The 14809-nt window shown below is 45.3% G+C and overlaps 1 protein-coding gene across 2 annotated transcripts in view; it reads right to left on the reverse strand.

Annotated features, from left to right (window-relative positions):
- The window catches only part of ASAP1 (ArfGAP with SH3 domain, ankyrin repeat and PH domain 1), an 803986-nt gene that overhangs the window by 540831 nt on the left and 248346 nt on the right, over positions 1 to 14809 (reverse strand). For both annotated transcript variants that reach the window (XM_030219214.1, XM_030219206.1), the window contains exon 6: positions 13547 to 13621. In XM_030219214.1, the coding sequence (XP_030075074.1) occupies positions 13547 to 13621 (75 nt within the window). The remainder of the gene's footprint in view (positions 1 to 13546; positions 13622 to 14809) is intronic.

The following is a 14809-nucleotide window of genomic DNA, read 5'->3' on the forward strand; positions in this document are numbered from 1 at the left end:
GAGACCCACCCGAAGGCTCACCGCCACCAGCAGGGGAATGGACAGCCCTCACCTGCACTCCAGTCGAAGCACCACCGTCCGACGACATCAGCAGAAGTGGAGGTCCCGGTACCACCGACGCCGACGCAGCCTTCCGATGACTCAGCCCCGATGCAGAGGGTCTATGCCTCGATGCACTCATGCAGTCGCGGCCGAGGACGGAGGTCTAGACGCTGCCGACGTCGATGCACTCAATACTCCCGGTGCCGATGCCGACGAAGAGCCCGAGAACAAAACGTTCCACTGGGCCAATCTCGCTACCTGAGTCCGCTTTTGTAAAGGGCACACAGACTACAGGCCTGCGGGCGGTGCCCAGCCCCCAGACACTGAAGACACGACGCGTGCCTGTCAGTGAGCGAGATTACCCGGGCGCACTGGGTGCACTTCTTGAAGCCGCTGGGAGACTTCGATGACATGGGCGGAAAATCGCGCCGGCGAAATCAAAACTCGTAATTGCGGCAGGCACCAAAAAGAGGGGAGAGAAAAAATTCGACCCGAGGCCTGAAAAGGGCCTACCCTGAAGATGAAAGAAAACTTACCGGGGCAAAACTGGAAATAGCGGAAAGGGAAAAAGACCGAAAAAGGTCCTCTTCCGAAATCCTTCCTTTTTTTTTTTTAAACGCGAAAGTCAAAAGAGAGACGCGCCGAGGTCGACTTAAGGGGCGCGAACGGCGTAACACGACCGTACGAGCGCGGACAAAAGAAGATTGGCCAGCACGAGCCGGTTTCGGGCGGGAAGACGGCCGCACATGCGCGGTGCGCATGGGCACGCGAGGACTAGCAAAGGCCTTTGCTAGTGAAGATTCCGATTGGAGGGGCTGCCGTGGACGTCACCATCAGTGAGAACAAGCAGCCTGCTTGTCCTCAGAGAAACTCAGCACACAGGTGGGTGAAATGTCATCAACAGTGACAGTGCAAACTTTTCTCATAGCTCAAAGAGCAAGAAAGTTTCTGAGCATGCACATACCTCCTGCATAGTGCACCCCTGTGGAGGAAGGCATCTCAGTCAAAAGCTTAATATCAACTCATAGGGAAGCAGGCTGGACTGTATTTCATTTATTCAATTGTCTTGAGAGCAACTGTTCCAAATAAGCAAATTTGCTTTCTCTGTTGATAAGCAGGATTAATCAGTCGATCAAATGGGTTTGCTTTAGTCAGTGACCACCACTAGATGGGGTGGGTGGGGGAGATTTCTTATCAAAATAAGGTATTTGGAGCAATAAATCCTAGGTCTGGCAGAGACGAACAATTCAAGATCTCTACAGATCTTGATGCAATATAGGCAAAAAAGGCTTTTTTTTAAACTACAATAGAACGCTGATTATCTGAACTCCGATTATCCGGATGTCCAATTATCCAGATTGTTTCTGTTCCTTATCTTTTCCATTTTTTTATCATAATCTTCGTATCATAGTTATCACATTATTCTTGATATACAGTAAAAAAAAATGTTATAACAACACAAATTGCTTGATATTTTTCCCATTTGTAATTGAAAACAAAAAATAAAGCTCAACATGTAACTCTCAAAATATATTCTCTTTTCAAAAAGGAATGTCCAATTATCCAAATTTATGATTATCCAAACCACACCCTGAAGAGGATAGTCCGGACAATCAGAGTCCTACTGTACTTGTCCTATTATACTCTGATCTTGAAGCATGGTACGGACGGCCAGACTGGATAGGCCATATGGTCTTTATGTGCCATCCTTTTCTATGTTTCTATGATCCAAGCACTAAGACTAAGGTATGAAAACAGAATCTTGGGATCTTGCCAGGTATTTGTGACCTGGATTGGCCACTGTTGGAAACAGGATGCTGGGCTTGATGGACCTTTGGTCTGTCCCGGTATGGCAATACTTATGTACCTATGTACTTATGCACTTATGAACCATGAAGCAGCTCTAATGACATAGCTCTGACTTGATGCATCTTTAAATTCTCCTAATAAAGACTGTTTAGCTAGTAACTAAACTACATGCTGCCTATTAACTAGTTGGATACAGTTCTTTTGGATACAACCACTTCCAATAAATTTGGATCATGTGGCAAAAAGTTGTGTAGATTTTCTATTGGTCTTGTGTATTTTAGGTAAAATGTGAGGGGTCTTTTGCAATCTAGAATATGAAAAGTCTTTACTCCTAGGTGACAATGAGGGGTTTAGGACAGAAGACTTCAGTAAATTTGTTACGATCAAAGAGTGATGCAACCTCTGGAAGAAATTTAGGATGGGTGTTTAACTCTGCTCAAGTAGAACTACATAGAAAGTGGGTATGTTTAAGAGCTTGAAGCCAATACTCCTAGTGAAGGAGACAGCTACACGATAAAACTTAAAAAAACATATTACATTTAGTTTGGTTATTTCTTCAGTTTAGAGCAGGCCTGCCTCCTCCTAAACCATCCTCTCCTCTTCCCCCATTTTCTATCTCTGTAGATAACACACTCATCCTCCCTGTCTCATCAGCTCGTAACCTTGGAGTCATCTTCGACTCCTCTCTCTCCTTCTCTGCACATATTCAACAGACTGCTAAAACCTGTCATTTCTTTCTCTATAATATTACCTATTCAATGCTTTGTTTAGCAAGCTAGTGTGATTTTACTCTATATACTAAATACACAGATTTAGTTGTAATGGAGGAGGAAAAGACCTCAGAAGCTCAGCCTGTGGAGTTTATATTGTACCACAGTAGCTGGAAGAACCTACTCATAGGTCTAAAAATCCTCCAATTTATTTAACTTTTTTTATATATTTTTCTTCAGTATTGTAGCTGGGTCGCCCATCCAGGACCCAGCCAGGCTCGAACCTGCTTAGCTGCCTCTTCCTCCACAAGACTGTTGCTTTCACTCCACAGCAATCTGGCTCCTCTGAGCCTTGGCTCCAGGCCCTGTGAACTCCCAGGACTTTCTCCTCCCTCCGTTCCTTTCACAGAGGCACATTCAAAGCCCAATGTTTATAAGTAAGAGCTTTTATTTTCTTGCTTCAAATCAACAAAACACCCTTCACTCCAGGTTGTTTAGGCTAGCAGCCCAGAGCACAATTCAGGTTCAACACAGTCAAATTCAGGTTCAAAAACAATCCATATAACTTCAAACTCAGGTTCAAAAATAGTCCATATAACTTCACTTCACTTTAGCTCAGATTACTTCACTTAGGGAACAGTACTTCACTTAGGGAAAAACAAATAGCTTGGTAGGTTGCAGCCCAGACCTTTTTAGTATGAAACAGTTTACACAGTCTTTCTTGCACCTTCTTACAGCACGGTTACACAGCTTTATTCCCACCTGGTTCAGGCTGGGGTTTCAATTGTGCCCAGCTCTCTTTCTCTCCCCCAGGCTGCACTGTTTCCTCTTTAGTAGAGATTTCCCCCAGTGCCTCAGCCTCTCTCCTCCGGTCTTCCACCAATCTCTCCAAGGTACAGCTAGCCACCCTCTTACAGCAGCTTTTTGGGTTTGAGCCAGGGCTCCAATCTCCATCTGTTCCTCCCCTAGTCCTTCAGTAATCTCCATTTTATCCTCCTCTTCAACTTCCCCCGCCCCCAATCTCTCCAGCTGGCCCTCATCACCTTCCTCAGAGACCATTTCCCAATCTTCTACCTCCTCCCCTAACTCTTGCACAGCTGGGTGAGGAAGAGAAGGATTCTGGGACTGGTAGTTCCTCCCCTTCTTCCTTAACCCAGCCAACCTCTCTGCCTCCGGTAGCCCAGCTTTCTGAATGTGGGTGTTGTGCACATGAAATCTGCCCCGTTGGGATTCCCCAGCTCCGACTTACTTGATAATTTCCTTTCTTTGTGTCTTTCAGATGAATAGGTTATGTCTTTCTGCCATCAAATAGAGCCAAAGAACAGAAAGCTCAGTGTTGGGTTCTCTCCCCTTACAGGGGCCTAGAGCTGCCTTCAGCAACTCAGTATCCTAGATCAAAACTAAGGACAACCAAAAGCAATTGTTCTGTTTTGGGTTTCCAATTCACCACCCAGCCAAACTAGATGCTGTCAGAAGCATCATTTCCTAGTCACTAACCAAGGAAGGACTACTTGCAGAGAAGGCTACAACATACTCATTGTTAACTTTCTGAATTTGTCAGATAGACTGCCATGGCTTCCATGGATGGGTTCTGGACTGAACAGGCAGAACTCAAGTAAAGGAAATTAACAAGAAAGTCTAAATTTCACCTTCCCTATGGTCCACACCAGACCTGTCCAGACAAGTGAGATGTATGCAAGCTCTACTAGACCAGGTGAGCGGAGGCCACAACAGCTCTCAGAACTTCTACACCTAAGGTGTAGACCCTCCAGTCCTGAATACACACACTGAGTCACTTGAAGAAGGGGTACAATGGAGGCAAGAGAACTCCCCTACCATTATTCTCTGGGGAGATCTTAACTCAAAGAGGACTCCTGTGCTCTAATCAAGCGAGACTGCCAGCCCCCTGGGATTTGTCACTTCTTGCCAGTGCAGTCTGAGATGACGTTTAATGTAAGCAAGTGCAAAATGATGCACATGGGAAAGAGGAACCCAAATTATAGCTACATGATGCAAGGTTCCACATTAGGAGTCACCACCCAGGAAAAAGATCTAGGTGCCATCATTCATGATACATTGAAACCCTCTGCTCAGTGTGCAGCAGTGGCAAATAAAGGTAAATAGAAGGTTAGGAATTATTAGGAAAGGAATAGAAAACACAAATGAGAATTTTATAATGCCTTTGTATTGTTCCATAATGGGACCAAAAATCGAATAGTGTGTGCAATTTTGGTCACCGCATCTCAGAAAAGATATAGCAGAATTAGAAAAAGTACAGAGAAGACTTCTCAACCAAGTCACCTCCACCTCTCCTTCCCTTAGTCCATTCTCTCAAACCCTCCTATAACCCCTGCCTCCTTTTCTTCCTTTTCTGAAATCATGGAAGAGGAAACTGCACATTTTCATTCCTCCTTTAAATTAACTAAACTTTTTGATGCTGCTTTTAACTCCTAACCCTTACTCACTTATTCAGTACCCATGTTTTATCATTCCCGTCTTAGTAATTCCTTTATCCCTTATTTGTCCAGTTTGTCTGTCCTAATTAGATTGTAAGCTCTATCAAGCAGGGACTGTCACTTCATGTCCAGTGTACAGCGTTGCGTATATCTAGTAGCACTATAGAAATAATAAATAGTACTAGCAGTAGTAGTAGAAGGGCGATGAAAATGATAAAGGGGATGGGATGACTTCCCTATGACGAAAGGCTAAAGAGGCTAGGGCTCTTCAGCTTGGAGAAGAGAAGGCTGAGGGGAGATATGATAGAGGTCTATAAAATATTGAGTGGAGTGGAATGGGTAGAAGTGAATCGCTTGTTAGCGAAGATACTTACCTGTAGCAGGTACTCTCTGAGGACAGCAGGCTTCATATTCTCAAAAGTGGGTAATGCTGATCCGAATCGCCCGGTCTGGCATTTTGGCAAAGTAAAAAAAAGACCTTTGTGGAACATGAGCCATGATCCACCGCGCCTATCACTCGAACGCAGTCTCCTCAGTTTAATACTAAAGCAAAAAATAAAATTAAATAACCAAGGAGACAACTCCAAGAGGAGGTGGGCAAGATTGTGAGAATATAAAGCCTGTTAGCCTCAGAATACCTGCTACAGGTAAGTATCTTCGCTTTCTCCACAGACAAGCAGGTTCCAATGTTTTCACAAGTGGGTAACCCCTAGCATCCAGGCTCACCCAAAGCAACAAACAGTGGTTAACTGAGTCTTGCAACAGTGAGGACAAAGATTAAATGAAACTATATGCAAACTGAATGAGAGTGCAGCCTGGAACAGAATAAAACGGGACTAGGAGGGTGGAGTTGGATTCTAGACACCAAAACAGATTATGCAACACTAACTGTCCAAACTGACTATCGGGTTGGGTATCCTGCTTAAGGCAGTAGTTTGATGTGAATGTATGGACTGAAGACCATGTCGCAGGCTTGCAAATGAAGGCTGACCACAAGTGGGCTACCGATGCAGCCATGGCTCTGACATTATAAGCCGTGACATGACCCTCCAAGGCCAGCCCAGCCTGGGCATAAGTGAAGGAAATGCAATCTGCCAGCCATCCTATTAGGATTACAAGAAACAAAAAGCTGGGCGGACTGTCTTTGGGGTCTTATCAAATCCATGTAGTAGGCCAATGCTCTCTTGCAATCCAAGGTGTGCAAGCTGCTTTCGCTAGGATGGGCATGAGGTCGGGAAAAGAATGTTGGCAAGACAATCAACTGGTTCAGATAGAATTCAGACAACACCTTCAGCAGGAACATAGGGTGTGTGCGGGTGCGGAGGAATACTCTGTTATGATGAAACTTAGTATAAGGTATATCCACTACTAAGACCTGAAGCTCACTGACCCTACAAGCTGAAGTAACAGTCACCAAGAAAACAACCTTCCAGATCAAGTACTTCAAATGGCTGTGATTCAGTGGCTCAAAAGGAGCTTTCATCAGCTGGGTGAGAACGATGCTGAGATCCCATGACACTGCTGGAGGTCTGACAGGGGGCTCTGACAAAAGCAAACCTCTCATGAAGCGAACAACTAAAGGCTGTCCAAAGATGAGCTTACCTTCTACACATTGATAAGCACTAATTGCACTAAGGTGAACCCTTACAGAATTGGTCTTGAGACCAGATTATGACAACTGTAGAAGGTATTCAAGCAGGGTCTGTGTAGGGCAAGAAAGAGGATCTAGGGCCTTGCTGTCACACCAGACGGCAAATCTTCTACATTTGAAAGAGTTAACACCTCTTAGTGGAATCTTTCCTGGAAGCAAGCAAGACTTGGGAGACACCCTCTGAAAGACCCAAGGAAGCGAATTCTAAGTTCTCAACATCCAGCCATGAGAGCCAGAGACTGGAAGTTGGGATGTAGAAGCGACCCCTCGTCCTGAGCGATGAGGGTTGGAAAACACTCCAATCTCCACAGTTCTTCAGAGGACAACTCCAGAAGAAGACGGAACCAAATCTGACACAGCCAGTAGGGTGCAATCAGGATCATGGTTCCGTGGTCTTGCTTCAGTTTCAGCAAAATCTTCCTTTCTAGAGGTATGGGAGGATACGCATTCAGAAGGCCTATTCCCCAATATAGGAGAAAGGCATCCAACGCTAGTATGCCATGGGCCTGAAACCTGGAACAGAACTGAGGGACCTTATGATTGATTTGAGTGGCATAAAGATCCACCAAGGGGTGCCCCACGCTCAGATCTTGCGAGCTACGTCCATATTCAGCAACCACTCGTGAGGTTGCATTACCCTGCTCAGCCTGTCAGTTAGACTGTTATTTACACCTGCCAGATAAGCGACTTGGAGAAACATGCCATGACGGCGTGCCCAAAGCCACATCTGGACAGCTTCCTGACACAGAGGGTGAGATCCAGTGCCCCACTGCTTGTTGGTGTAGTACATCGCAGCCTGATTGCCTGTTTGAATCAAGATGATTTGGTTGGACAGCCGATCTCTGAAAGCCTTCAGAGCGTTTCAGATCGCTCGTAGTTCCAGGAGGTTGATCTGAACACCTGTTTCCTGGGAGGTCCAGGCTCCCTGAGTGTGAAGCACATTCACATGAGCTCCCCATCCCAGGAGGGATACATCCGTCATCGGCACTTTTTGTGGCTGAGGAATTTGGAATGATTGTCCCATGGTCAAATTGCAGTGGATTGTCCACCATAGAAGAGAATTACAAAAGTCGGTGGACAGTTGGATCACATCCTCTAGATTCCCTGCAGCTTGATACCACTGCGAAGCTAAGGTCCATTGAGCTGATCTCATATGTAGACGTGCCATGGGTGTTACATGAACTGTGGAGGCCATGTGCCCCAAAAGTCTCAACATCTGCCAAGCTGTGACCTGCTGAGACGCTCGAACTGTGGATACCAGGGACAGGAGGTAGTCTGCCCATGTCTCGGGGAGATAAGCCCGAGCTGTCTTTGTGTCCAGTAGTGCTCCAATGAGCTCCAATTTCTGAACAGGAGTGAGAAATGACTTGGAGTAATTTATGACGAACCCCAGTAGCTCTAGTTCTTGAATAGTCATCTGCATGGACTCCAGAGCACCGTCCTCCGAAGTGTTCGTTACCAGCCAATCGTCGAGATAAAGAAATACATGCAGTCCCTGTCTGCATAGCGATGCTGCGACTACTTTGTAAACACTCTGGGCGCAGACGTCATCCCAAAGGGCAGTACACGGTACTGAAAGTGCTATGTTCCCAGCCGAAATCGAAGATACTTTCTGTGAGCTGGAAGTATAGAGATGTGTGTGTAAGCATCCTTTAAGTCCAGAGAGCATAGCCAATCGTTCTCTTGAATCATGGGAAGAAGGGTGCCCACGGAAACCATCCTGAACTTTTCTCTGAGTAGGAATTTGTTTAGGGCCCTTATGTCTAGGATGGGACGCATCCCCCCTGTTTTCTTTTGCACAAGGAAGTACCTGGAATAGAATCCCAGCCCTTCTTCCCCTGGTGGAACAGGTTCAACTGCATGGGCCTTTCGAAGGGCGGAGAGTTCCTCTGCAAGTACCTGCCTGTGCTGGAAGCTGTATGAAAGAGCCCCCAGTGGGCAATTTGGAGGTTTGAATTCCAGACTGAGGGTGTATCCTAACCAGACTATTTGAAGAACCCACCAGTCAGAGGTTACGAGAGGCCACCTTTGGTGAAAAAACATTAACCACCTTCCAACAGGCAAGTCATCCGATACAGACACTTTTATTGTGGCTATGCTTCGTGGGATCCAGTCAAAAGCCCGTCCCTTGCTTTTGCAGGGGAGCAGCAGGGACCATAGGTGCACGCTGTTGACAAGAACGAGCACACTGGAGCTAAGCCTGAATAGGCTGTCAGGACGCCAGAGTGTACCTACGCCTAGCATAGGAATAGGGAACACTCTGCGCCCCCCCCCCCCCAAAAAAAAAAAAAACCAAACCTCCTGGTTGAGGAGGCTGTAGCAGAAGGCGCCCGGTGGGAGAGAGAAGCCATAGCATCTGTGTGATTTCAGATCTTCCACCTTCTCTCCAAAAAGATTATCCCCCCGGCAAGGTACATCCGCCATCCTCTGCTGGACCGAATGAAACAGGTCAGAGACACGCAGCCATGAGATCCTGCGCATCGCTATACCTTGGGCAGAGATTCTGGATGCCACATCAAAAGTGTCATAAGTGCCCCTTCTGCTGCCTGACCACCTGGTGAAAAGGTTCGGCCTGCTCCGGAGGGAGGGCATCGACCAAGGAAGACAGCTGCCTCACCAAGTTCCACAAGTGAACGCTCGTGTAAAGCTGGTAAGATTGGATACAGGCAGCAAGCATAGCAGCCTGATAAGTCTTTCACCCAAAAGAGTCCAAGGTCCTAGCTTCTCTGCCTGGAGGAGCCAAGGCATAGTCTCTAAGTACTCTTGGCTCTTTTGAGGGTGGAGTCCACCCCCATGGAATTGTGTGGTAACTGAGACTTCATCAACCCAGGTTCACCGTGGATCCAATAATGAGAATAAGTCTTCTTCGGGATCACGGGAGCAGACAGAGGGAACGACCAGTTTCGCATAAGGACTTCCTTGAGTACCTTTTGCAAAGGAGCCATCACAGCCTCCTTAGGTGGAGAGGGATAATCCAGGACCTCGAGCATCTCAGCCCTGGGCTCATCCTCCACTTCCATAAGGAATGGAATAGCAGTAGCCATTTCCCGACCAAAAGATGTAAAAATGACTCTCAGGAGGAGACAGTCTTCTTTCAGGTGGAAGAGAAGATTCAGAGGGAATCCCAAAAGATTCATCAGAGGAAAAGTATCTGGGATCTTCCTCTGACTCCTACGAATGCTCCTCTTCAGTATCGGAAAGCACTTCCCTAAGGGAACTCTGAGATTGAGCCTGCCTCGGCGCTGAGGATCAACGTCCTCAATGGAGATGTTGAGAAGCCAACGCCTGCATGGAATGCGGTGAAGCTTCCTCTACCGACGTCGAAGGGGAGTCGACCTAGGTGGCAGCCGACACCGGTGCCGCTTACGGGGACCTCACCGCAGGTGAAGGGCCAGACACCGCTGCATCAGGCTGCGCGGAAGGAACAAGCACCCCCGACACCGAAGCAGACTGACGCAGCAATCCATCCAGAAGTTCTGGAAGCAGGGCCTGGATGCGCTCGTCGAGAGCCGCCATCTGAGAAGATTGTGGGGCTGATGGAGCAAGCGGAGGCAGAACCTGTTGAGGTTCAGGGTCAGGTACCGGGCTGCCAAGAGACCGACGCATCGGCACCTCCTGTATGGAGGGGGAGCGGTCTTCTCGGCGCCAACTCTTCTCAGGTGCCAATGAGGACAACGCCGAATCCTCAAGTCCTGCATAGCAGGAGGCCTCGAGACAGGTGGAGACCCACTCGACACCTCACAACTCTCAGCGCAACTTGGTCTCTCAGCAGCCATTACCTCTGCTCCTGATGTCAATGCTTCCCTCGATGTCAATGCTGACGTCGAGGGACCGGACCGAGCCCCAAAAAGTTTCTCACACTGGGCTTCTCGAGCTACTTGGGTCCGCTTCTTCATATGAAGACACAGAGCACAAGAAGCTGGGCTGTGGTCAGGCCCAAAGCACTGGATATACCAAGAATGGGTATCGGTACCTGAGGTGATCCGGTTGCACCGAGAGAGAGATTTAAGGCTGCTTTGAAAACCTTTTTGTATAATGATGCCTTTTGTTGATAGCATTTTCACCTTCCTTTATAGGTGATTTTGTAGGATTTTCCCAGGGGCTGGTCCTCTCCTTTTCTCTCAGCTTTTTCCTCACCTTTCCTATTGGCAAATGTAGTTGTTCTTTTGCTCTTTTTCCTTTCTTCTTTTACTTTATAAATGCTCTAGATAATGGACAAGCAGACTTCAGGAGGTACTCTAGTACAGAGTCCTTTCTCTAACAGCCATACTGTATAACATCTATCAAAGCTTAGATAAAAATGAACTGTTCTGCTGGTGTACCTGGATCTTTCATCATCTTTTGAACAGGTGACTGTAAACTTCTAATGCTCAGGTGTGAGCAGATGGGTCTAGGTAAAAAGGAGTCGGCTTGGCTTAAGTTATTTTTAACAAAAAGGACCATTAAGATTAGATCTTAAGGCAAACTTTCTAATCTAAGTTTGACTTGCAAGTTCCTCAAGAGTACGGCCTATTATCACTTCAATGCATTTCTACAATCCTACGAAGGGTTGGTCTGAGCTTTTGGCTACCTTTGCTTATTTTATTTGTTGCATTTGTATCCCACATTTTCCCACCTATTTGCAGGCTCAATGAGGCTTACATAGTACCGTGATGATAAACAATATCAAGATAAATGTTCTTCTGGGACTTAAACCAAAGAAGACAACTGAATGCTTAATCGTGGACATTTATTGTTGAATTCTGATTGAGTGATAGCTTTTTATGGTACTAAATTCTTCAGAAACAGGCCCTGATGTTTGTGGATAGTGGTCAAAATTCTCTGTCATCTTAATGGTCAAATTATCATATCCCTAAGGAATCATTTAGGGAAAGGGAATGAAGATTGCAACTACTTTCAAAGCCGTTTACATAGTATAGACAGGTACTTATTTGTACCTGGGCCAAGGGAGAGTTAAGTGACTTGCCCAGAGTCACAAGGAGCTGCAGTGGGAATTGAACCCAGTTCCCCAGGATCAAAGTCCTCTGCACTAACCACTAGGCTACTCCTCCACTGGAGACCAAGATTTTTCTGATACAGTTCCTGCTATGTAGAACAAATCACTCTTAAAGCTAAGGAATGAGCTCAATTTCCTAACCTTCTGGAACAAATTTAAAGCGTTCCTTTTTCCAGATTAATTTTTACAGTTAATGATCTGCTTTCATATTGAGTACTTTTTCCATTAGTTATTCTCTGTTTTTATTCTACTATATATCCTATATAATAATCCTCCAACGTTCTGAGGCTGCCTGGAACTGTGGAAAAGGAACGTGGAGTAGATAAAAGTGATGTCATTCCTTAAGTGCCACTGATTGGCTGCTATGACATGCTGCAGAACGTTCAATAGACAGGAGTGGAAGTGAACAAAGCAAGTCTATGGTAAGCAAGGAAGCCCACTGGTTAATCTCTGATTCCACTCCCCAAAGCAGCCGTCATTCCTATACACTCAAAAAAAAAGGAAAACTAGGAGCTGCTTCTCATTTCCGTTTTTACAGCTGTTTCCACTGGACAAAAGGAGGGGGGAGACACACAGACCCTGCAACTGGGAGGGGGGACCCTGCAACTGGGAAAAAAGGAGGAAGGGATGGAGGGGGGGACCCTGCAACTGGGAAAAAAGGAGGAAGGGATGGAGGGGGGGACCCTGCAACTGGGAAAAAGGGAGGATGGGAGGAGGGGGGACCCTGCAACTGGGAGGAAGGAAGGAAGGGAGGGAGGGGGGGGACACCCCTGCAAATGGGAGACATACCGGTGGGGGGATGACCCTGGAACTGGGAGAGAGGGGGGACCCTGGCACATACTCTCATTCTCACACACACACTCGCACCCAGTCTCACTCTCTCTCTGTCACACACACACTCGCACATTCACACTCTTTCAAACATACACACTCCAAGGAAAACCTTTCTAGTGCTCGTTTCCTTTAAAACAGAAACAGGCCTTTTTTTTTTACTAGTTTTATTATAAATCATACAGAATGATTTTTAATGAAGTTCAGAAATAAAATAATTTCACAAGTGATAGGTATACACATGAAAAGTTACATTATGTCTAGGGATTTTTTTTTGTGGATTTGCAAAACTGAACACTAGAGGGGGCATTGCACAAGCTCTTTTTTAATGGCATATAGATGTCAATGTTATTATAAAACAGGGATATAATAGACACCTTTTCAGTCATTTCACATAGGTGCTCTGCTAAGAACTTTCCCCTTTAGGGCTAGATTCTATATATGGTGCCTGAAAATTCTGTGTGGGAAAAAAATACACCTAGGCGTATTCTCTAAAGTGCGCCTAAATTTTATAGAGTAGGCTTAAATTTCTGCATGGTATATAGAATATGTCAAGCGCCACTCCACGCGACTAAATTTAGTTGTTGCTATTTATGCCACGTTTTACTTGGTGTAAATCCCAACGACTAAATTAGGCGCAGACTGGGTTAATTCTATAACAACGCGCATATATTTTCTAAACACCCACGCAATGTCCCCTTTTCAACTATGGGACTTAGAATTTACGTGCACCACGTTGCAGAATACGTTTAGAGAATTGTGCACTTAAATCTTAATTAATGCCAATTAGTGCTGATAATTGCTTAACATCCAATTGACAGCGCTGATTAGTTAACCAGTTAAATTACGAGCACTGTTATAGAATATGCTTCAATATCCACACGGAAATTAAGGCGCTATATACAGAATCCGGCAGTTAATGCACAGTAAACCATAAAAAAGTTCCAAATTAGTTTTCTAAAATGAAACCAATTCTCACTCTGGAATTTTCCCAGTCTACTAAATTCAGATAAACTATTAAAAAAGTAACTCAAAATTTTGGAACACTTACCCCTTTGACTCCTTTTAGGTCTCCTTTCAGCAAAGAATCCAAGGTGAAAATAACATTGTGGCTTAAACCTTGCAGCTAATGAAAATTTAAAAAAAAATGCATTGAACAAATCTAAGGATTCTTCAAATTACTTTATACATAACTATTTTAAAAACTGCACATATCTATTTAAACAGTGACACAACAATACACTTCATGCAATTTCAGACAAACTCACACTCTCCCAGCGTAATTATTTGAGGTGCTTTACATGGACGCAGCTGAAAATTTTGGCAGGGTTTCTGATCAAATTTTAGCCAAATTCATTCATAGAGAAGGCCTCGGATACTTACTGTACATCCAGCTAGACAGACAGACATGAGGTTGGCAACAGATACTTTCTACACCTAAATGCATCTAGAAAGTAATGTCTCACTGCCATTTTAGCTGTGTGCAAGTTTAGGCACTGTTCAGACTGAATGCTTCAATGAACCCATAAAGTTTAGTTCAGTTTAATTTCAATTTGGGTCGTGTCCTTCAACAAGTGAGCCCGTACTCAAGAAGATAAACAATCAAACATAATCCAAAAATCATTAAAACAAATATGAACAGCATAAAAACAAACATTATGACAAAACGTAATTAATGTATAATGCAATAACACTCACATATGAAAATACAAAGACCAAACTTTTACGCACCCCTTTTACTAAGTAAGCATCTTCGTTTTCTCTGAGGACAAGCAGGCCATAATTATCACAACTGGGGTATCCCTAGCATATAGGCTCACCAAAAGCAACAAACACTGGTCAATTGGGCCTCGCAATGGCGAGGACAGTACTCAGATTAACATGAGACCTATATACAAAATGAGTGAGAGAGAAGCCTGGAACAAAATTAAATGGGCCTAGGGGGGTGGAGTTGGACTCTAGACCCCAGATTATGCAAAACAGTGTGGAAGAACAGACTGTCGCATCGGGTATCCCGCTCAAGGCAGTAGCGGGATGTAAATGTGTGGACTGAAGAACAGGTCACAGCCTTGCAAATTAATTCAACGGAGGCTGACCGCAAGTGGTCTATAGACGCAGCCATGGCTCTGACATTGTGAGCCTTGACATGATCCTCCAGGGTCAACCCAGCCTGGGCATAAGCGAAACAAATGAAATCTGCCAGCCAATTAAAAGTTGTGTGTTTCTCGATGGCAACCCCCACCCTGTTAGGATTAAAGAAACAAAAATCTGGGCAGTCTAAGAGGCCTGGTCCACTCCATGTAGTAGGCCAATG

This window comes from Microcaecilia unicolor, chromosome 1, assembly GCF_901765095.1.
Source record: "Microcaecilia unicolor chromosome 1, aMicUni1.1, whole genome shotgun sequence".
NCBI classification, from domain to species: Eukaryota; Metazoa; Chordata; class Amphibia; order Gymnophiona; family Siphonopidae; genus Microcaecilia; species Microcaecilia unicolor.